The following is a 22679-nucleotide window of genomic DNA, read 5'->3' on the forward strand; positions in this document are numbered from 1 at the left end:
GGGGTTTTTATGATCGATTAACAATATTTTATTTTAAAAAAGTGTATTTTTTTCCCTAATGATAAAATTAGTTGCCAGCTACATGCAACTAACTTTCTAATTTTTAAAAAAATGCCATTCTTTCCATCTGTTTCAGGTCAGGAACTGTGTGTCTAGATGTAATTAATCAAACTTGGACAGCTCTCTATGGTGAGTTTGGCCATGGAATGTCTTTTAGAGATGTTGAGACACTGCCTAAAAAAATGTTGTTTGGATTTTCTTCTCTGGTTTAAGATGTTTTTGTTGGGAATGGGAAAGGATTTTGAAGTCCTGGTGGGAAAGTTCGATCAGTTTAAAAAAAAAAAAAAAAAATTCGTGAGTACAAACTTTGGTTTAGCAGAAGAAGTTTAACATAATCTTGTAAGATTCTGAAATTAAAGTGTATTGAGGAGTTCCCGTCGTGGCGCAGTGGTTAACGAATCCGACTAGGAACCATGAGGTTGCGGGTTCGGTCCCTGCCCTTGCTCAGTGGGTTAACGATCCGGCGTTGCCGTGAGCTGTGGTGTAGGTTGCAGACGTGGCTCGGATCCCGCGTTGCTGTGGCTCTGGTGTAGGCCGGTGGCTACAGCTCCGATTGGACCCCTAGCCTGGGAACCTCCATATGCCAGCAGCGGCCCAAGAAATAGCAAAAAGACAAAAAAAAAAAAAAAAACCAAAAAAAAATAAAGTGTATTGATACACATAGACAGTCACACAAATGCATATGCAAACATTTTATGTACACGTATTCCAAAGCACATTGTATACATGTTTATCAGTAATGCCTTTCAGTTTCGAAAAGACTGTTAGGAATGTCCCTTTGAAATAAGATGATGTATTAGGAGTTTTGCAGAGTTCCCATTATGGCTCAGCAGTAATGAACCCAACTAGTGTCCATGAAGATTCAGCTTCCATCCCTGGCCCTGCTCAGTGGGTTAAGGATGCAGCGTTCCCGTGAGCTGTGGTATAGGTCCCCAATGCTACTTGGATCCCACATTGCTGTGGCTGTGGCATAAGCCGGCAGCTGCAGCTCCAGTTTGACCCCTAGCCTAGGGACTTCCATATGCCGTAGTTGTGGCCCTAAAAAAATTTTTTTTTAGATATAAAAAGTTTCAGGGGATCGTCTGTTTCAAAGGTCAGAACTTTGTTATGAAAGAAAGAATAATTTAGCCTTACCTTCATTGCCGAAATTGATATCTGTTACAGTGAATCAGCATATAACTTGAGATCACAGAATGAGATAAAAAGTATGAGACCTTCTCTCTCTGAGTCTGTAACTTGGATGGGGAGCTAAAAATAATTTAAAATCTATTTAAAGTTAATTAAGGGTACAACACATTGATCTGTTTGTTCTCCCCACATGTCCAAGTGCTCAGGCTTCGCAGAATCTCCCTGCTCTCTCACCCCCACCTCATGAAGCTTCTCCCAGTGCTCCAGCTGGAAGTAATCTCTGGACAGGCTTGAATTTTATAGCTCTTTTTTTGTGGCTTGCTTTTACTTTCTACTTTGTGTTTGCTGTTTGCACCTACATTTTCTGTGCTCCTGGATTATGTCCTGCCCTGAGGGCTGTCAGGGCACCCATGTGATTTGTGTTTAAGCCCTGGCTCAGAGCCTCATACCAAAGTGTTTGTAAGAATGAGTGGTACAGACAACACACAGTTGCCGAGAGGTTCAGGAGAGGGAAAGGTCACTTCAGCCTGGGGTTAACCAGAGGTGGCCTCCTCTTGAAGAGTTGGGACACGTGTTCGCAGTCTTAAGGTTGGAAAGACATTATTCTAGCTACAGTCTGCAAGTCGCCTGGTACTAGGATGGTGCATGAGAATCACAGAGGTTGGTCACCAGCAGCATTTAGTGAATCCTTTTTTTCCCTCCTCCTGACTCTCAGGAATTATTTCCTCTGCTTGGACTTATCCTCCCTGATCTTTGTATGGCTGGCACCTTCTTTTCTCATCTCAAACAAGCTTCCTTAGAGAAGCCTCCTTTCCTGGCCACTTTACCTAAAATAACGCCCCTCCTTAGCACAGCACCCTCTTTAAAAACCGTAACATTTCTTTATTGTTTATTTTGTCATATAGGTGGTAGACTTCACAAGAGCAGGGACTTTGTCTTGTGTATTTGTGTGCACATATGTGTAAGTGCCTAAAACAGCATAGTACCTGGTATACAATCAGGGTTCGAATACTTGCTAAATTAATAAGTGAATTAATCATGCCCAGTACTGCTGAACATGAGAGTTTTAGGGAAATGACAGCTTATAAGGAGATGAAGCAACAAGAAAGAACATATACTCTGAGGTTGATTAAATGGATTCTTTTTTAAGATGGTTTTTTTGGTAAAAATGTCTCATGGCAGGCTGCCTGGAATATCTGATGTAATGATGTATTTTCTTAAACTGCATTCATATTTTAGAAATGTACATAACTAAATATTGCAAGCTGGTTCCAATTACAGTAAAGTAAATTGGACTTTAGTTTAACTAATTTACTATTGACCGGAAAAGCTTTGTGAAAGAGGTTTGCTGATTCTCAAGTACCTCATATTTAAGAACAGATTTTTAAAAAATAAACAGTTATGGAGTTCCCATCATGGCGCAGGGGAAACGAATCTGATTAGGAACCATGAGTTTGTGGGTTCAATCCCTGGCCTTGCTCAGTGGGTTAAGGATCTGCCATTGCCATGAGCCGTGGTGTAGGTCGCATACATGGCTCAGATCTGGCATTGCTGTGGCTGTGGTGTAGGCTGGCAGCTGTAGCTCTGATTAGACCCCTAACCTGGGAACCTCCATATGCTGCAGGTATGGCCCTTAAAAAAAAAAAAGTTACATACATAAAATACACCCATTTAAAGTCTGTAATTTGATCGTTTTTAGTATATTAATTATGTACAACCATTACTACATTTTTGTCATAGAACATTTTCATCATCTCCAAAGGAAGCTATTATGCTGGTTATCTCCCAGCGCCCTCCCCCAAGCCCTAGGCAACAGCTAACCTATTTGTTGTTTGCATACATTTGCCTCTTCTGAACATTTCTTATAAATGGAATTATACAATATGTGGTGTTTTGTTACTGGCTTTTTTCACCTCATGTAATGTTTTCAGGATACATCCATGTTATAACATATATCAGTACTTTATTCCTTTTTATGGCCAAATAATATTCCATTGTACGGGTATCATTTTTGTCAGATGCTAGACATCTGGTTTGTTTATACCTTTTATTATTATGAATAATGCCTCTATAAATATCTGTGCACAAGTTTCTATATGGGCGTATGTTTTCATTTCTCTTGGGTGTGTACCTAGGGGTAGAATTGCTAGGTGATATGGTAACTTTGTTCATCCATTTGAGGAACTATTTTCTGAAGTGGTACTGTGTTACATTCCCACCAGCAGGTACATGAGGTGCAGAATAGACTTTAAAGCAAAAGGCCAACTAGACTAAGGTTCTAGAATACTAAGGTGTTAGAATATGTTCTTGCATTACCCTGCAAAGCATTTAGTTAAGTAATAAGAATTAAACCACACTGGTCAAAGTAAATTTAATTTCCATATTCTGTGTATGAGTTACCATTAAGTGTTCCATAATACAAGAGCATGGACACACTAACAGGTAGGTGCAGGAAATCAGGAAGAAAATATTTTTAGAGTATAGACAAAATTATACTCAAAAAATATAAATTAAAAAAAATTATACTCAGCATGGGAGAATTGTTTTCTTTCATAGAAAGTTTTGGAGCAGGTTTTGTACGATTTATATGAAAGTACTGATAGGTTAGTTCAGGAGTTCCTCCTGTGACGCAGTGGGATCAGCAGCATCTCTCCAGAGCTGGGGCACAGCTTCGATCCCTGACCCAGTGCAGTGGGTTAAGGATCCAGTACTGCCGTAGCTGTGACATAAGTTGCAACTGCGGCTTGGATCTGATCCCTGGCCTGGAACTCCATATGCTGTGGAACAGCCAAAAAAGAAAAAGAAAGGTTGGTTCAGATGACCTTAAAGTTTCTTTTAGACTTCTCTGATCTTGAGATCTAAACTGAATTTTTATTACAAACTGCTCAACCCTCTGGCATTGAAGATTAGTTCAAAATTGGTGAATTTTGAATCACTTGATGTCCTGCTGTGAGAGAATTTTAGTTCAGAGGACCCCCCCCCCCAAAAAATCTAATTTAATGCGAGAGAACTAATAGGAGAAAGTTGACAACTTAGCACAAATATTCAACTGAAAAGAAAAAGGCTTAGCTTAGTAACCAAAACTTGTTTCAACACCTGTAACTATATATTATGGTAAGGAGCAGGGAATTACTTATGAAATTTCCTGCAATTAACTTAGTCCTAGAACATGTACTGTGCAATAGATAGACATATTTTCATTGTAACAGCAATGCCCAGTTGAAATTTCAGATTTGTGCTCATCATAACCTGATAACAAACAGTGTTTATGTTTGTGGCACATTTAGTCCTCTATTCCTCTCCCACCACCTCCTCCCACCCCACAAAAGAAAATTGATTTTTGGCAGCCCATTGGACTCATTCATTGCCTCTGTTGGCCTCCTGTTTTCTTTTGCCAAGTGTACATGCAGTTTGTTCATTCAGAAGCTCAAAATTGGTATAATTGTAGTTTAATCACCCAGTAATTTTAAATTTAATATTATTTAACCTTCCAAGAGAGTGTATTATAGTGGTAATATGGTTAATTTTATAAAGATGCTTGTCATCAGTATGAAGTTATCTATTGAACATGAAGTTACTATTGTTACTCTTTGTGACATTAAAAGGAAAGTAGCTGATGCATCACAAAATTGATTTTGGCCTCCTGTGTGACAGCTTTTTTCTTTCTTTTTTTTTTTTTTTTTTTAAACATCCTTTCTGCTCCTTCAGACAGTAATGATAAAAGCTTTGGAAAACTTAAAATCCAGCCAAGGGGATCTGGATTTCCGTTTCAGAAACAACTGTAATTTTAAAGACTGATGCAAGGAAAATTCATTAAGCTATAGGTAGCTTTATAAGCTCCTTCTGTTTTCCAGTTTTCCTTTTTAGTCTAAAATATATCCATAGTTGTGTTTTCAAGCCACACTCCTGGAAGCCCAGGTACCTTCACTACAACACAGCTTCAGTTTCCCTCCTGCTCTCCTGGGCCAGGCATGCTTGACCCTTGTGAATTGTGTTTCTCTCTCCAACTTTCATCTTACTCATTTCTTGACTGACTTGGTAAATTACTTAGTTTGTGAATTAAGTTATGGATAAGTAATGTGGAAGACTTTTCTTTATAAAACTGGGCAGTTTATAGTTTTATTCTCAGCCTTAGAGTTGCTAGCCAGTGGCCTGGATACTCCTCTTATTTTGCTAGTGAGAAAAATTAACATTTGGAAAATTACTTCCCCTCAAGTCATCTGGGGAGTCAATAACAGACAAATGAAGTTGACCACAACAAAAGGAATGCTTCCAGGACTCTGAGATTAGAATTAGATAGGAGAAACAATGCTTCTTTTCTAGGCATTTAGAATAATTTTAAATCATAAATTTAATAATATTACACTGTGGCCTAATGATTTTAAGCTGCAAAATTTCCATTTTGGAAATTCATTGTTACTACGTCCTTCATTTCAGTCAGGTGAATCTTTCCAAACCATTCAAATTTGGCTGAGGGTAACTGTATCTTGAAATAATGCTTTATGTTGCATTAGTGTTTGCTAGCTGTGTTTCTAGACATTTTAGATACAGATAAAGAGATACATGTATCTGTCTGTATGGATGATTGGCCAACAACTGCTCTTTGAGCAGACTTGAGAACATAGGATTGGTCCATCCATGTTGGAATCACAAACATCATCCTGCTTTTTAGAACAGCTGGATGTCATTATGAGTCTCCTAGACAGACAAGGTAGAGCAGTTTCTTTCTAGTGAAGAAATATGCTGTTTTGGATATGATAGTTTTAATAGTGCTAGCTGCATGATCCACCTCCTTATCTGCTTGTAGACACCAGATTTGGTGTTGGTGTGTGTACACAGGAAAACAAGGTCTTCTTGGGTTGAACAGCTTAGCAGAAAGTCATTAAAAACACCACTTTCAGGAGTTCCCGTCCTGGCGCAGCAGAAACGAATCTGACTAGGAACCATGAGGTTTCGGGTTCGATCCCTGGCCTCGCTCAGTGGCTTAAGGATGCAGCGTTGCTGTGAGCTGTGGTGTAGGTTGCAGTTGAGGCTCAGATCTGATGTTGCTGAGGCTGTGGCATAGGCTGGCAGCTGTAGCTCCGATTGGACCCCTAACCTGGGAACCTCCATATGCCACGTGTGCGGCCCTAAAAAGCAAAAACAAACAAACCACCACATTCATATTCAGTGGTGGTCAGCTTAGAACCATGAAGTGGTCCAGGCTTTGTGAGTCGGGGGACATGAGCTAGGCTATGTTTTTCTTTCTTGGGAGCTGTAGCTTCAGGGCTCAGTTGTGATTTTAGGGATTTGTTTTCTCTTCATTTTCTTGTGATCACTGTGTATTGGTAAAGTCTTCCCCTATGCATGGCCACTTATAATTGCATGAAGTTATCTTGTTTTCTGACATTAAAGACAAACTAAATTATTGCCTAGTAATTTAAAACTTTAATAATGAGTTTTAGTATGACTGTAAGAATACCCAGCTAACTAATTATACATTAACTGCCCTCATTTCTAGAAGGAAATAACAAATCCTATCACCATGTTTTAGCTTGCAGTCTTTTGAGGTGAGCAGGGTCATGCCAGGTTTAAAGTAGGATAAATGACCTCTAACCAATACCTGAGTAAGGAAGGTGGGAAGTGTTTTGAGATAAAAATGACATGGCAGCAAGGGGAATGTTTTTGACGAACAAGAGCCTGTTTTCTTCATTCTGATCTGTGTAGTAGCGTTCATTTCCTCTGCAGATCTCTAGTTTAAATACATTGAGGGGAGGGAGGTTCGATTCGGCAGTGGTTGGGAGATGGTTTTCTAAGATGGTGGGATGCTTCAAAGCATGTTATAAAACCACACACCTCTGGTTGGTGACCTGGTCACCTGGCACTTAGCAGAATATATATCTGGTATTCCTCCAGGTTTTAGTACCCTGTGTCTTTGACATTGCTCTTTCCCAGTTATAACAGAATACCTGTTTTTAGCTTGGAATAACTATAATGCTATCAGTAGCGACATTAAGTATGAATCTGTCATGAATGTTGCAAAAAGTCTTTGAATGTTAACTAATTCTAATTGATCCCTACTAATTGTGCATGTACACTCTCTCTTAAGCACTGTAAAGAGGGAAGAGTTTTGATTTTTGCATGTATGACCCTCTTCGTGAGACATTATTCTGTCTTTAAAAGATCCCCGTAGGAGTTCCCGCTGTGGCAAGCAGGTTAAGGCCAAGTGTTGTCTCTGTGGTGGCGTGGGTTCAATCCCTAGCCTGGCACAGTGGGTTAGGGATCTGGTGTTGCCACAGCTGTGGCATAGGTTGCAACTGCAGGTTGGTTTCAATCCTTGGTCTGGAAACTTTGATGGTATGGCCATAAAAAACAAAAAGGTTCTCTCAGTTGAGTGATTGGATACTTTTTTTTGTGTGTGTGTCCTTTTGCCATTTCTTGGGCTGCTCTTGCGGCATATGGAGTTTCCTAGGCTAGGGGTCGAATCAGAGCTGTAACTGCCGGTCTATGCCAGAGCCACAGCAACGCAGGATCCAAGCTGCATCTGCAACCTATACCACAGCTCACGGCAATGCCGGATCATTAACCCACTGAGCAAGGGCAGGGACCGAACCTGCAACCTCATGGTTCCTAGTCGGATTCGTTAACCACTGCGCCACGACCGGAACTCCCTAGGTTCATGTTATTCAGAGAAAACCATTTCTTTCTTCAAGCCTACCTGCCTGTCTGAGGGCATCCTCTGATTGGCTTTATTGAGGTTTTCTTTAGGGCCCACTGCTTACTCTCTCTCATATGCATGTGATTATGTACAATGCTATTCCTCCAGCTGGAGAGAGATCTAGGTTTCTGTCTCCTCTTTTTGGGGTATAGAATTTCACTGTTTTTAGTATTCACAGAAGAAAATTAAAGTAGAAACTCAAGGAGTTCCTGTTGTGGCTCCGAGGTAACAAACCTGACTAGGATCCCTGAGGACACGGGCTTGATCCCTGGCTCCACTCAGTGGCTTAAGGTTCTGGCGTTGCTGTGGCTGTGGTGTAGGGCGGCAGCTATAGTCCCCTAACCTGGGAACTTCCATGTGATGTGGCCGTAAAAACAAAAAAAAAAGGGAGAAAACTCACATCCGCCATTAATAGTGCAACTTCTTAGGAGCTGACAAAATAGTAGAAAAGTAAATGTCTTAACCCAAAATTCTTAACCTGAGGAAATCTGGAAATTTGATTTGCCCTGTTTCAACCTTATGGACTGACCACGTGTTTGTTAGTATGTGTTTTTATACATATGGTAGATACCACCCTTTCCCCCAAAAAAACCTTGAGTAAATAAAATGGAAATTTTGATTAGTTTTATTTTGAACATGTAACTTCATGACTTGCTTAGCAGTATGGTGAATTAATTATAGTTCCTTATGAGATGAGCAAAGTCAATCAATGGGATTTTGAAAGGTCAGCTGCTGATTTTCTCTAGCAAATCAAGGATAACATGGGTTTGAATTCCCAGGTGAACTCAACTTATTTAGCCATGGGCTTTAACTATAATGGCCAAAAGCCATGCAAAGAGGAGTCTGAAGAGTCATCAGTGTTGGTCCATTAGAATCTGCTCCTTGTGGGTTTTGCCCATCTTTTTATCTGATTGTGAGCAGACCTTTTTCTTTCTCCCTCTCCTTTTAGCCCTGTTCCCTATTAAATTACAAAACAGATCAGTACTGCAGGGAGACTCAGCTGAGTGATTCTCAGCTTGGGAAGCCAGTAGTCCTTCCCTGGGATGCAAAGGGTCAATAAAATGTAAGTTTGTTTGGATAACATGTTTCAGGAGTATGAAGTTTTATAAGAAAACAAGAGGCACTTGCTCTCTCTCTCTCTCTTTTTTTTTTTTTTTTTTTTTTGGTCTTTTTAGGGCCGAACTCCCAGCATATGGGGGTTCCCAGGCTAGGGGTTGAATCAGAGCTGCAGCCACCGGCCTACACTACAGCCACGGCAGTGTGGAATCTGAGTCACATATGTGACCTACTCACAGCTCATGGCAACGCCCGATCCTTAACCCACTGTGCAAGGGCAGGGATTGAACCCACATCCTCATGGATGCTGGTTGGGTTCATTAATTGCTGAGCCACAATGGGAACTTCTTTATTTATTTAGTGTTTGTTCGTTTGTTTTGAGAGAAGTTTCCTCTTGATGGGAAATTACCTGAGTGATTGTCTTAAGAAAGGAGGCAAGAGTTTGGAGCCTGGAAGGCCACCCAGAGATAGTTGTCTTTTTTTTTTTTAAATGGCTACACCAGCAGCATCTTGAAGTTCCTGGGCTAGGGATTGAATCCAAGCCACAGGTTCAGCATCACTGGGTCCTTTAACCCACTGTGCTGGGCCAGGGATTGAACTCAGGCCACAGCAGCAACCCAAGCCGCTGCAGTCAGATTGTTAACCCACTGCATCACAGCAGAAACTCCTAGAGGAGATGGTTGTCTTGATCCATTGTATCTGCAAAGATATATTGAGCTTGGTGTAGTTACCTGCCAGGGGAAACAGAAGAGGAACTAGAGGCATTTCATTGGGATCAGCAGTGAGTCTGGGAAATTGAGTGAGTACATAGAGTAAGAGGAGGAAGGTCTAACCAAGGTCCTTCCAGAGATTCGTCCAGTGTTACCTTGAGCTGTGGTGTAGGTCATAAATGTGGTTTGGATCCTGTGTTGCTGTGGCTTTGGTATAGCCTGGCAGCTGCAGCTCTGATTGAACCCCTGGCCTGGGAACTTCCATATGCTGCGGGTACAGCCCTATGAAAAGAAAAGAAAAAAAAAAAGATTCAGTAGTTATCAGTATAGACTTAGAATTAAAATTATAAGATGATGAGCTTCCTGGAGTATTAATGCAGAGACCATAGGTTTTACACTACTGTGGAAGTGGTTGATGTCTTTACAAACAGGATTTTCTGTGTGGTATTTGTTTGGCTTTAAAAAGAAGGAATCCAGGGCATCAGGCATCTGGGGGACAGAGTTGGGTGAGGAAGGGGGACAGGCTAGGTGGCATCAGAGAAGGGAGGAGCAACTTTGCATGGTAGGTGGTGCCTGGCCCTGACCGTACTGTACCCCCGTGGTATTTTCTGAGTTATAGCACTTGAGGTGTTAAATCTGAAAAACAAATGAAGATTATGTAAGGTCAAGTTTCTGAGAAGACTGCCTGCTTGGTAATTGTGGTTCCTGGTGGGACTGACCACGTCAGGTTTTGGCATCCACAGACGCAGGGTTTTAACCTGGAGATAGCAGCATGCTTTATGAAAGTTTCCATTTTAATGTTAAAAGGAAATAGAGGAAGAAATAACTTATGGTCACTGGTTCATAAACAGCCAAGAATAAATCATGAGATATGTGATTCATCCCCTCCTGTGCCTTCTCCCTTAAGCCAGGTACCCATCTTTTTGTGAGTCACCTGGAGTAGAGTGGTTTTACTTTAAGAATCGGTGCATTTTTCTGTGTGACTCATTTTAATTATTAACATGTATTCCTTGAGGGATACAGGTAGCTGAAATTTCTTGTGAGAAGATGGCATATTTGTATTAATATTTTAGTCTAGTCCTTTAATGCAGCTTGAAGCCCGCTTTATAGTCATTTTTAGAAATGTGTACTCCTTGTAAGGAACTGCAGTATCATACTTCTCTTTTTGCAGATGAAGAAATTGAGATGCAGAGGGGAAGGACCTGCTTTCCTACCTATAGTTTGAAATACCTCCACCTGGAGGAGGTGATGGTGACAGCAGTGTGCAGAAAAAGAACGATGAAAGAGTCAGGGAGGGCTACTAAATTAGAGCCTCTTCAGCTTAGCGGCCAAGACCTGAGCATTTTCTTAAGCTAGAGAACTTTCAGGCACAGTAGCTCTTCCCACTTGGTCTCTGGGTTAGGGGTGTTCAGGGTAGGTAGTGCATTTTTGCACACGTATCACACACATACAGATGCCAGCCAGTCCTAAATCAGAATCCCTGGGGTAGGAATGAGGCCCCAGCATACATATTTTGAAAAAACTCTATGGGTAATTCTTAGGGATAAACAGCCAGGACCTAGACTTACTCAAGAACCATTACTCTAGACAGAGTGGGGTAAATGCTGCTTTTGATGAGAGAGCAGTATGATTTGAGCATTTTAAAAAATTAAATATGACTATCCTTTAGTTTATGTGCCACAAGTGTGAGTTCTGCAGTATTGTTAACATTAATACTATAAGGTCAGACTGAAGAATTAGTCCTAATGGATTGCATTTCAGTATGTGCTGATTTAGTTCAAGGCAGAAGTAGGAGCTGTTTGCTCATCATAAACTGTACTTCTCAGGGACCTTGGGACTTCCTTTAAAAGTCAAGGCAGCCAGTAATTGAGCCAGCTGACTGTACTCTCTAGATTGGGTGACCCGTGTCTAGCTCTCTCTCTCTCAAAAAGTGGAAGGTTAATATTTTTTTTAAAAGACTTTTGGGAGTTCCCTGGTGGTATAGCAATTAAAGGATCAGGCCTTGTCACCACTGTGACTTGGGTCACTGCTATGGTGCAGGTTTGATCCCTGGCCTGGGAATTTCTGCATGCCACAGGCATGGGTGGGGGGGAGGAAAGACTTTTGAATTGATAAATTTTTTTTTTTCCCCAGAGGTTCCCAGGCTAGAGTTCTAATTGGAGCTACAGCTGCCAGCCAAGGCCACAGCCACAGCCACGCCAGATCCGAGCCACGTCTGTGACCCATACCGCAGCTCACAGCATCGCCGGATCCTTAACCCCCTGAGCAAGGCCAGGGATCAAACCTGCAACCCCATGGTTCCTAGTCAGATTTGTTTCCTCTGCACCATGACTCCCCAGCAGATGTTTTTTATTATTAACAATTCTGGGGGGGAATGTTTATTATGATGAATTTTTCCCTAGATGAATATCTTCTTCATTCTTAATTTCTGGTCTCTTTGGTCACATAATTTATCTTGAAAGAATATTTTGTGCACATCTGCATGTTTGAGAGAGGTTTCTTTGAGGAGGACCCCCGCGAGGGTAGTCACCCTGTTAGCCACTTTTGGGAATGCTTTACTGCTTTAACATAGCCATGGCCACATCCTGGCCTTCAAAAGCTGTCATCTTCACCCAAAACTGGGCTATATGCTTGTCCTTTTCTGCCCTTATGTTTTAGAGGTATGACTCAGCACTTGTGTAAAATGAATCAAAAGTATGTTAATGCAGGAAGACAGTAGACACAGGAAGGAAAAACCAGTAATTGAGGGTTCTTTTATTTGTTTGGAACAAACACATGAGCAAAGCTACTTACTGGTAGCTTGAAAAACTTAAAACAGTGGGAAAGGATATAAAATTTTTTCCTGGAACACATGAAACACCTAGTAACGAGACCTGTTTGCAGTATTTTGTCAAGTCCTTAAGCGCTTCTGAACTTAGAGTAAAAGCTTCACTTTTTTTTTTTTTCCTCCCCTCAAGCTTCCTGTTGTTTATTAGGGACATTCAACTGTTGATCTTTTGGGGGCAGCACCTGTAATGCTGATGTGGCAGGAGAGGGCCCCAGTTCACTATGTGCTGGTATCGTGGAATGAATGGCCTTGGACTATTTCCTGTGGTTGGGCTAATTGAAAACAAGAACACTGCCTTTGGAGTTCCCACTGTGGCAGAGTGAATTAATGATCTGGCTTGTCTCTGGTGTTGCCAGTTTGAACACTGGCCCGGGAACTTCCCTATGCCATGGGTGCAGCTGAAAAAAGAAAAAAAGAACACTACCTCTGAAATACCCGGCAGTGGCCTTCTCTCAGGGTATACAGTTTTGATGCAGAGGTGTGGGGAACTTGTGCCGTCATGGTTGAGGTGTGTGTCTTCTATCCATTAACAGAAGCAGCATGGGAGATAAGCCCAGGTTTAAAATCCAGCCCCTTGGGGCAAATTACCTAACCTCTGGATCTCATTTTCCCCATATGAAAAATGGAGATGGTAATGGCACTGTAGCCCTTCCCTGCCATGGGATCATGTTCAATTTGTAAAACTTGGGATTCTCACTGCTTGTTTCTTCTTCTTAATTTGCTTACTTCTTGGCTTTTTTTTTTTTTTTTTTTTTTTTACTACTGCCTTGATGTCTACCACTTAAGGATAATTAGAGGAAAAGAAAAATTTTTCAGACTTTTCATGTTATTAAGTGTTTCAGACATATGCAAAAGTAGAAAGGACATATAGCAAGTGCTATTTATAAATTAAAAAGGTGTAAAGTGTGGAGTTCCCATCATGCACAGTGGTTAACGAATCTGACTAGGAACGATGAGGTTGCGGGTTCGATCCCTGGCCTTGCTCAGTGGGTTAAGGATCTGGCATTGCTGTGAGCTGTGGTGTAGGTCGCAGACATGGCTTGGATCTGGCGTAGGCCGGTGGCTACAGCTCCGATTCACCCCCTAGCCTGGGAACCTCCATATGTTGTAAGAGTGGCCCAAGAAAACGGCAAAAAGACACACACACAAAAAAAAGATGAAGTGTCATCTGAAGTGTAAAAAGTAGAAACTACAAGCCTGTTGCTTTGACATATTTCTTTTTCCTGTTAAAATTTAATCTTAACTCAGGAGTTCCCATCGTGGCTCAATGGTAATGAACCCGACTAGTAACCATGAGGATGTGGCTTTGATCCCTGGCCTCATGCAGTAGGTTGAGGATCTGGTATTGCTTTGAGCTGCAGTGTAGGTCGCAGATGTGGCTCAGATCCTTTGTGGCTGTGGCTGTGGCTGTGGCATAGGCAGGCAGCTACAGCTCTGAATGGACCCCTAGCCTGGGAACTTCCATATGCCACAGGTTTAGCCCTAAAAAAGCCAAAAAACAAAAACAAAAACAAAAACCACAAGAAATAAAAAACCACTTGATTCAGACAAGATTTTACATTTACTAAAATGAGTGATAGAACCTGCAAGATATGAATTAAAGGGCAATATTACTGAGCTATAAAGTGTAAAGGATTTGGGGTCATAACCATTGTTTTGTTGTTTGAGTCATTTCTTCTGTTTGTTTTTTTTTCTGACCAGTGTGAGGTGACACTTCGTTGTAGTTTTGTTCATTTTTTTGTTGTTATTGAAGTGTAGTTGATTTACAATGCTGTTTAAGTTTCTGCTGTACAGTGAAGTGATTCATTTATACATATGCATTTTTTCATATTATTTTCCATTATGGTTTATTATAGGATATTGAATATAGTTCCCTGTGCTGTACAGTAGGACCTTGTTATTTTTCCAGTCTATGTATCATAGTTTGCATCTGCTAATCCCAGACTCGCACTCCATCCTTCCCTTTGACATAACTTTTTTTGGAGGGGGCCATACTTGTGGCATGCAGAAGTTCCCAGGCCAGGGATTGAACCCACACCACAGTGTCCTTATTATGCATATACACTGTGTACATTGTTGTAATTCTGGAGAATGTAATATTTTACAGACTTTCTCCACTCAGCATTAGAGCATAAGCAATTTCTCTGTCCCTTTGCCTTTGCAATAGATTTCAGTGATTTTATACTTTGAATAATTATTGGTTTGTTAAATACGTCATTTCCTTTTTTAAAAAAGTATAACAGCAGTGAAATTCCTGCACATGGTTGGGATTATCTTGGGAGATTTTATTTTTATTTTTTTGTCTTTTCTAGGGCTATACCCATGGCATATGGAGGTTCCCAGGCTAGGGGTCTAATTGGAGCTGTAGCTGCCAGCCTACACCACAGCCACAGCAACACGGGATCCGAGCCACGTCTGCGACCTACACCACAGCTCATGGCAACGCCAGATCCTTAACCCACTGAGTGAGGCCAGGGATCAAACCCGCAACCTCATGGTTCCTAGTAGGATTTTTTAACCACTGTGCCACAGTGGGAACTCTGGGAGATTTTTATTTTTTATTTTATTTTTTTGTCTTTTTAGGGCCGCACTCGTGGCATATGGAGATTCCCAGGCTAGGAGTCGAATTGGAGCTACAGCTGCTGCCAGCCTACACCACAGCCACAGCAACAGCGGATCTGAGTCGCATCTGCTACCTTCACAGGTCACAGCAACGCTGGATCCTTAACCCAATGAGCAAGGCCAGGGATTGAACCCATATCCTCATGGATGCTAGTCGGGTTCAATAACTGCTGAGCCACAGCAGGAACTCCTGGAAGATCATTTTTGTTTTGCTTCTTTGATTAAGAATCTCTGCATTTTGGAGTTCCTGTTATGGCTCAGCAGATTATGAACCCGACTCATATCCGTGAGGATGCAGGTTTAACCTCTGGCTTCACTCAGTGGGGTAAGGATCTGGTGTTGCTGTGATCTGTGGTGTAGGTGGCAGATGAGGCTCGGATCTCATGTGGTTGTGGCAGTGGCAGTGGCGTAGGCCAGCAGCTGCAGCTACCAATTCAACCCCTAGCCATATACTGCAGGTGGGGCCCTAAAAAGCAAAAAAATAATAAAATAAAATCTCTGTATTTCTTTCCTGCTATTTGGGAGTTTTGCTGTAACGTGGTTCTTTGGAAAGTTAGCTCGTCGTTAATATCAAGTCCCTAACTTGGGGTTGAACATAAACCTGCTGTGTCAGTGTCTGGTGCAGGAGAGCAAGACTGTGCTGTCTTGGGACTCTGTATGCATCACACTCTAGACCTGCATTCTCCAATGTGGGATGTGCTAGCCACTTGTAGTTATTTAATTAGAATTAAATGCAATGAAAAATTCAGCTCCTCACTGTCAAAAGAGCTATATTTCACGTGCCCAATAGCCACGTGTGGCTAGTGGCTACCATATCAGTAGCAGATACAGAATGTTTTCATCATTGCAGAAAGTTCTTTTGAATAGTGCAGCTCTGGTTATTCTGACTGCCAGTTTCTTAACCTTTTAGTGACAAGGAAGAACTGCTTACTTACAGAATTTTCCAGAGCAGAGGTCAGCAAACATTGGCTTCGTGATTTTTGTATATAAAGTTTTATTGAGATGGAATGCAGCCACACCTATTTATCTGTTATCTGTTGCTACTTTTGTGTTACAGTGGCAGAGCTGAGTGTTGAGTAACTGTGACAGATGAAGCCTAAATTAGTATTTCCCCTGGCCCTTTATGGAAAAGTTTGCTGACCCCTTTCATCTAGACCAGGATTTCTCAGCCTCAGCAGTATTGACATTTTGGTCCAGATAATTATTTGTTGGGAAGGGCTATCCTGTGCGTTGCATTGTAGGATGTTTAGCAGCACCCCTGGCCTTTGTCCACTGGATGCTGGTGGCACCCTACCCCATCCACTGCCCTGTTTCGATAACCAAAAATTCTTCCACACATCGCTGAGCTGCTGCTGGGGAGCAGTATCACCCCTGGCTGAGAATCACTAATCTAAGGTATGTGGCTTAACACAGCCTTCACTTAGAGTACTGTGTGGGAGTGCTCACTCTAAAACAAAACCCGTTAAAAGAACAGAATAAACTAAGGAGTAGTTTTTATGCTACTGTACTTGAGCATTCCCTCCAGAAACAGAAGTGTTTTTTATAAAACATGAGTAACCAGAGTGGGCAGAGAGATGGAAGCGCTGAGGTTCCACAGTTCACTGTCTGCTAACTGAGCAGCAAATAGAATGAAAGTTAGAGCAGCTCTGAAGTTATGTGGATGTGTGGTTTATTTTGCAGCTTTTGGGGGCCTGCTTCCTTTATAATACTAAGTAACTGCAGGGTTTTTCTTGTTTCTGCTGTGTGTGTAGGTGTCAATTGTGTATACCCAGAACCGTATGCCAAATCTGGCAAGAAGGGAGTTAATGTTTATTAAAATGATTAATAAATGCAGTAAATTGGTACTCATCTGTCTTATGATTGTTTGTGGTTTTAAGTGGTCCATATAGGCTCCTACCCTCGTTACCCAGAATAATTGAAAAAACTGGTTATATTTACCTCCATTAGATATTTGAATTAAACATCAAGGCCTATAAAATTGTGTTCAGTTCTTTTAAGATCTAGTAATTGAATACATTTCAGAGTGGGGATTTTCAAAGCTATAGAAAATGGCAATGTTAAGAAATGAGCTAATCTCTTTGTAAAAATATAGAATGCTATAGAGTATTGGGGCACAATTTTTAATACACAATGTATGTAGTATTTCTAAATTCTTAGTTTAAGCAGTAGAGTGAATTAGAATTGGGACAGTTGCCTTTCAAAGAGAATATCAAATGTGACTTTATCTGGTTCTTCAAATTAAATTAAATTTAAAAATTGGTATTGAGAGGAGCTCCCACTGTGGCACAGTGTGTTAATGATCTGGCTTGTCTCTGCAGCACTGCTGGTTTGATCCCTGGCCCAGTGCAGTGGGTTAAGGATCCAGTGTTGCCACAGCTGTGACATACATAGGCCACAGGTACAGCTTGGATTTGATTCCTGGCCCAGGAACTTGCATATGCCGTGAGTGCAGCCAAAAACGGAAAAAAAAAAAAAAGGTATTGAAAGGAATATGCAATATAAATCGCATGTAATGAACCACACTTAGTGGGGAAATATCCATGTACCTAAATATCTAGGAAGGTAAGAAGTTTTGACTAATGAATTCAGGTGAATTTTAGGTGAACTTGCTTATTCTGTACATGACATATTTCTGTTTGTTTTTCAGATCTTACCAATATATTTGAGTCCTTCCTGCCCCAGTTGTTGGCCTATCCCAACCCCATAGATCCTCTCAATGGTGATGCTGCAGCTATGTACCTCCATCGACCAGAAGAATACAAGCAGAAAATTAAAGGTAAGGCAAATAGGAGTCCCCTGGGGCCTATCAGTTAAGGATTCAGCATTGTCACTACTGTGGCTTGGGGTTGATCCCTGCCCCGTGAGCATGGCCAAAAAACTTTAAAAATTTAAATGGGAGTTCCCGTCGTGGCTTAGTGGTTAACGAATCTGACTAGGAACCATGAGGATTGTGGGTTCGCTCCCTGCCCTTGCTCAGTGGGTTAACGATCCGGCGTTGCCGAGAGTGAGCTGTAGTGTAGGTCGCAGACGTGGCTTGGATCCTGTGTTGCTGTGTCTCTGGCATAGGACGGCAGCAACAGCTCCAATTGGATCCCAAGCCTGGGAACCTCCATATGCCGCAGGTGTGGCCTTAAAAAGACCAAAAAAAAAAAAAAAATTTAAATAAAGGTAAGGCAAATAGTTTAACCTGAAGACAGATGAACTCAAGTCTGTTAGGTTTTGCTCTTTAAAACCCCTTCTTAGTTACTCATAATTTTTCTCAGGCCTCAAAAGAGACAGCTGTGGACTGGAGCAGAGCTCACTAGCCTCTTTAGGTTCTAGGGTCAGAGACACCTTTAGAAAGCTGGAGGTTTCAGCAAGGAAGAAGGGAGAAAGCAAAAAAAAGGGGGCGCGGGGGGTGGGGGGGAGATGAGCAAGTAGGAGGCTTCCCAGTTGGGTGGTAGTAGATATAACCCAGCCAGAATCCCTGGGATCCTCTGTATGAAAGAACCTCTGCCTTCATTTGCGTAGTCTTGTAAAATTAGAATTCAGACTTGAGAGTAAAGTATTAATCAAAAGGCATAATCTCACCCTTGTTTACAAGTAGAATCATCCTGGCTCTTCAAAACAGCAGTTAACTTTAGGAGTTGGCAAATAATTATCCAAATTTATCATTAGACTTTTTTTTTAATTATATCATTTTACCTGGTAAATAAAAAATACCCTTCTTTTCTTGGTCCCATACTGATTTGCTAGTAGTTGAGGAAATTTACCTCTAAGGCACATTTCTCTTCTAATACAGATACCTGGCCCCAGTGCCCTAGTGCTATGGATTTTTCTATTAAACTTAAAAGCTGCTATTAAAATTTAGACACATGTAAGTAGTAGTAGCACCATTAGTTTGCTTATCCTTCAAGCTTTAGAATTCTATTTTCCCTTTCTTAGTTTACATGCTAACTGAACGTGGATTTTATTAAGATGAAAATGTGGTCGGTTGGTCAGAAACCTCTAAAGCTACGCTTGGGGTTACGACCATTCATCACGTTGACCTTTTTTTTTTTAACCTCTGTATATATTTGAGAATTTTCATAGTGAAAAATCTAGGTACATAAAGTTCCACCAGGAAGGAGAAGAAATCAAAGTCCATGAAAACAAGCCTGCTTTTCTTAACAAATGGCAGGCATTGGTGTTTACCCCAGTTTTTAGTATGACTGGTTCCTCTGCATAGCAGTTCAGAACGTGAGTGTCTGCAAGGCGTACAGCCCCTCTGAGTCCCTTTGCAGGAGCTGACAGTAGACATGAGGGATGAGAACCCAGAGTACATGGGTCTTCACTTTTAACTGTGAAGGTAATGAGACAAATGGGAGCATTTGGGGTTATTTGTTGAAGAGTCGTTTTCCTTTCCTTCATTTTCTCATTCATCCCTGGTCTCAGGATATATTTTGGTACTTTTGTTGAGATAGAGTAAAAATAAATCTACTCTAGTTAATTTACTTAGGGTCTCAGGTGCTTTTGCAAATTAATATCTAATCTATGTAGTGAAATATTGACATAACCAAAGAAACATGAATTTCAAGAAAAAGGTGGTCATTTCCAGCCAGATAAAATTCTGTTATGAGACTTTAAGAAAATTTTGACATAGAATCACATAGACGTGTCTACAACCCACAGATATCTTGGTGCAGAACATATTTTTTAGCTCTTAGATTCATTATGCTTCACTGTTTAACGCTATTCTTGTTTTAGTACATACCTGCTGTGGTTCAGTTGCAAAGGGAACCCAACCTACGTTTTTATCTTCCAATGACAGCTCTAGCTTGGGGGCTCTGGATTTCTAGAACATTGGTATTGGCTATCAGTCTTCCTTAGTAACATGAGGAGAGCGTGGCTGCAGACCTGAGCTCACCCCAGCTTCCTACTCTGCCTGCGTGTGTGTGTGTGTGTGTGTGTGTGTGTGTGTGTGTGTGTGTCCCACCCCATCTTTTCTATGTTTCCTCCTAAAGGAAATAGGAGATCCTGTCTTCTCTCTCAGACTCCATTCCCTCGTCAGTCTGTGATCTTGTTCTCCATTTTCCCCTTCCTCCTGGCCCTATTGGTCTTCCGCCTCCACCTGTCTCCCCCACACCCCCAGTCTGTCAGGTGTCCCCATGTCAGAAGTCCCTGTCGGCTCCTCTGGGCTCCTTTAGGAGGCTTGCAGTTTCCTTCAGTTTTCACACTTCTCGCTCCCCTTGCCTTAAACTCCTGAGGTCAGTTTGTGTCCCCTCCTCTACTGAATCTGTCACCTCCTCTCTTCCTAATCGTTTGGACTTTTCTTAGGAGCCATTTTCCTAGAGCTCTGTGAACTTTTCTCTTTCCAACGTAATCATTCTCATAAGATGTCAGTCCTTCTGCCCCTCTCTTTCTCCCCCACCCATTAGGGAGGATATTCACCCCTTATAGCTTTAGATAATCCCCTCCAAGTAGGTGACTTCCACGCCTAGCATGAGAGGTCAGCGTATGTAACCTTACTGTGAACGTCAGCCATCAGTCACGTTACGTCAGTGCCGTGTTATTGGATGTGTCTCTAGGATGGGGCACCCTTGGAGCTGTCTGAAGATCGGTCACTTCCCTGCTCAGAAACCTCGCCTGAGTGGAATCTTATCCTGCCATTCAGAGCTGTGTTACTGTGTGTGATCTACATCTTTGCCTTTATTCCTCTAAATGCATCAGTATGTGACACACAAATTGGATGAGTTTCAGAAACCCAACTCAGTTCATCAGGGAGAGTTTTCAACCCTACAAAAAAAAACAGAGACAAATACCTTAATTATGTACCCACTATCCAACTATAGCAAAACCTCTGCGTTTTGCCTTATTGGCCTCAAATTGTCTTTTTTTTTCTTTTTTCTTAAATGATTCTTATCTTTTCCATGATAGCTCGTTTACAAATTTTCTTAAAGAAAACCAATGTCGTTCCCTCTTAATGTTGGGTTTTAACATCCTAGCCACTGCCTTCTCCCCTGTGCTTTTAGAAAGGCTCTGCCTTTTCCCTGGAGTGGCATCTCCTACACTGCAGCTGACAGCTGCTCCAAGGGTCAGTGCAGATACTGCCTTCCTGGCTCAGGGGCCACAGTCCCTTCCTCCTGCTTCCCTCTGATGGCACTTAGCCCCTGACTGCGTTTATCTTTATCTATGTCTCCTGCTCATTAGTGACCTTGCTCTTCATTTTTCTGTCTCCTGAAAGGCCTTGTCCTAGTAAGCATTTAATACCCGTTGTTCTCCTTGAATATACTCAAGAAGGCTGAGAGTATCAAATTCGTGTCCAAGAACAACGTCAAAGTGCAGCAGCTTCTTTCTGCAAAGGAGGAAACAAAGTATCCAACCCATTGGAGAATAAAAATAAATTTTTTAAGACTTTAGTAGATATTTCTCTCTCAAAAAGTAAATTGGGAGTTCCCCTCCTGGCACAGCAGAAACAAATCCAACTAGGAACCATGAGGTTGCAGGTTTGATCCCTGGCCTCGCTCAGTGGGTTAAGGATCCTGCGTTGCTGTGGCTGTGGTGTAGGCCCCTAGCCTGGGAACTTCCACATGCCGCATGTGCAGCCCTAAAAAGCAAAAAATAAAAATAAACTAAGGTAAATTCCTAACTAACCAGGGGCTTTGAAATCTCTTTATCTCAGCATAAAATTTCATTATAATGGATTTATAGGAGTGTAAGTCAGAAGCTTGCAAACTTTTCTATGAAGGCCCAGATGTGGCCACATATGACCACTGTCACATACTCTTCTTTTTCTTTCTTTCTTCCTTTTTTTTTTTTTTTTTTTATTTTTTAAACAACTCTTTAAGGGAGTTCCCATTGTGGTGCAGTGGAAACGAATCTGAGTAGGAACCATGAGGCTGCAGGTTCAATCCCTGGCCTCACTCAGTGGGTCAAGGATCCGGCATTGCCATGAACTGTGGTATATAGGTCACAGACGCAGCTTGGATTGGCGTTACTGTGGCTCTGGCGTAGGCTGGCAGCAACAGCTCCAATTGGACCCCTAGCCTGGGAACCTCCATATGCCGCGGGTGTGGCCCTAGAAAGACAAAAAGACAAAAAAAAAAAAAAAAAAACCAACAATCCTTTGAAACTGTTAAGAATATTCTTAGCTGGCCCTTCACTGAATCATTCAGACTTGGTCCATTTGCCTTCTCTTTTAGTCCCTGCAACTCCATAGAAGAAAAAACAAAGCATAAGGACGTGAGAATGTGTTTTTCTGGAAAGGATTCTGTCCTTTTTCATATTGTGTGTAGGCTATTTACTTGAAAACCACCTGCACCTAGAACTTTTAGAATCAAACTTAATTTTTCAGCAGTTCCTAAAAATTGTTTTTCAGCTAGCAGATTCAGCCTAGCCTATAGCAGCGTAAATCTTCAGGTAAAAATATATTAGTAGATGATAAAATCACTCAGGCTAGCTGTGTCCCCAGGTAGCAGCTCATTCCTGAGCAGATTGAGAGACCGTTTTACCAGATGCTTCAGAAACCTGACAGGCAAGCTCTGTTTAGACTACAATCTATTCCTAAAATAATAGATTTAGGCTGACTATAATTATATAACTGCAAATCTAAAAATGATGG

General features: G+C 41.5%; 1 protein-coding gene across 7 annotated transcripts in view; it reads left to right on the top strand.

The window, feature by feature from the left end:
- The window catches only part of UBE2H (ubiquitin conjugating enzyme E2 H), a 113298-nt gene that overhangs the window by 85575 nt on the left and 5044 nt on the right, over nt 1-22679 (top strand). For 5 of the 7 annotated variants that reach the window (XM_003360138.5, XM_021078794.1, XM_021078798.1 and 2 more), the window contains 2 exons: nt 137-189; nt 17748-17876. In XM_003360138.5, the coding sequence (XP_003360186.3) occupies nt 137-189; nt 17748-17876 (182 nt within the window). The remainder of the gene's footprint in view (nt 1-136; nt 190-17747; nt 17877-22679) is intronic. The other 2 variants (XM_021078796.1, XM_021078795.1) reach the window with 1 other exon arrangement.

Source organism: Sus scrofa, chromosome 18 (genome assembly GCF_000003025.6).
Source record: "Sus scrofa isolate TJ Tabasco breed Duroc chromosome 18, Sscrofa11.1, whole genome shotgun sequence".
In the NCBI taxonomy this organism is placed as follows: Eukaryota; Metazoa; Chordata; class Mammalia; order Artiodactyla; family Suidae; genus Sus; species Sus scrofa.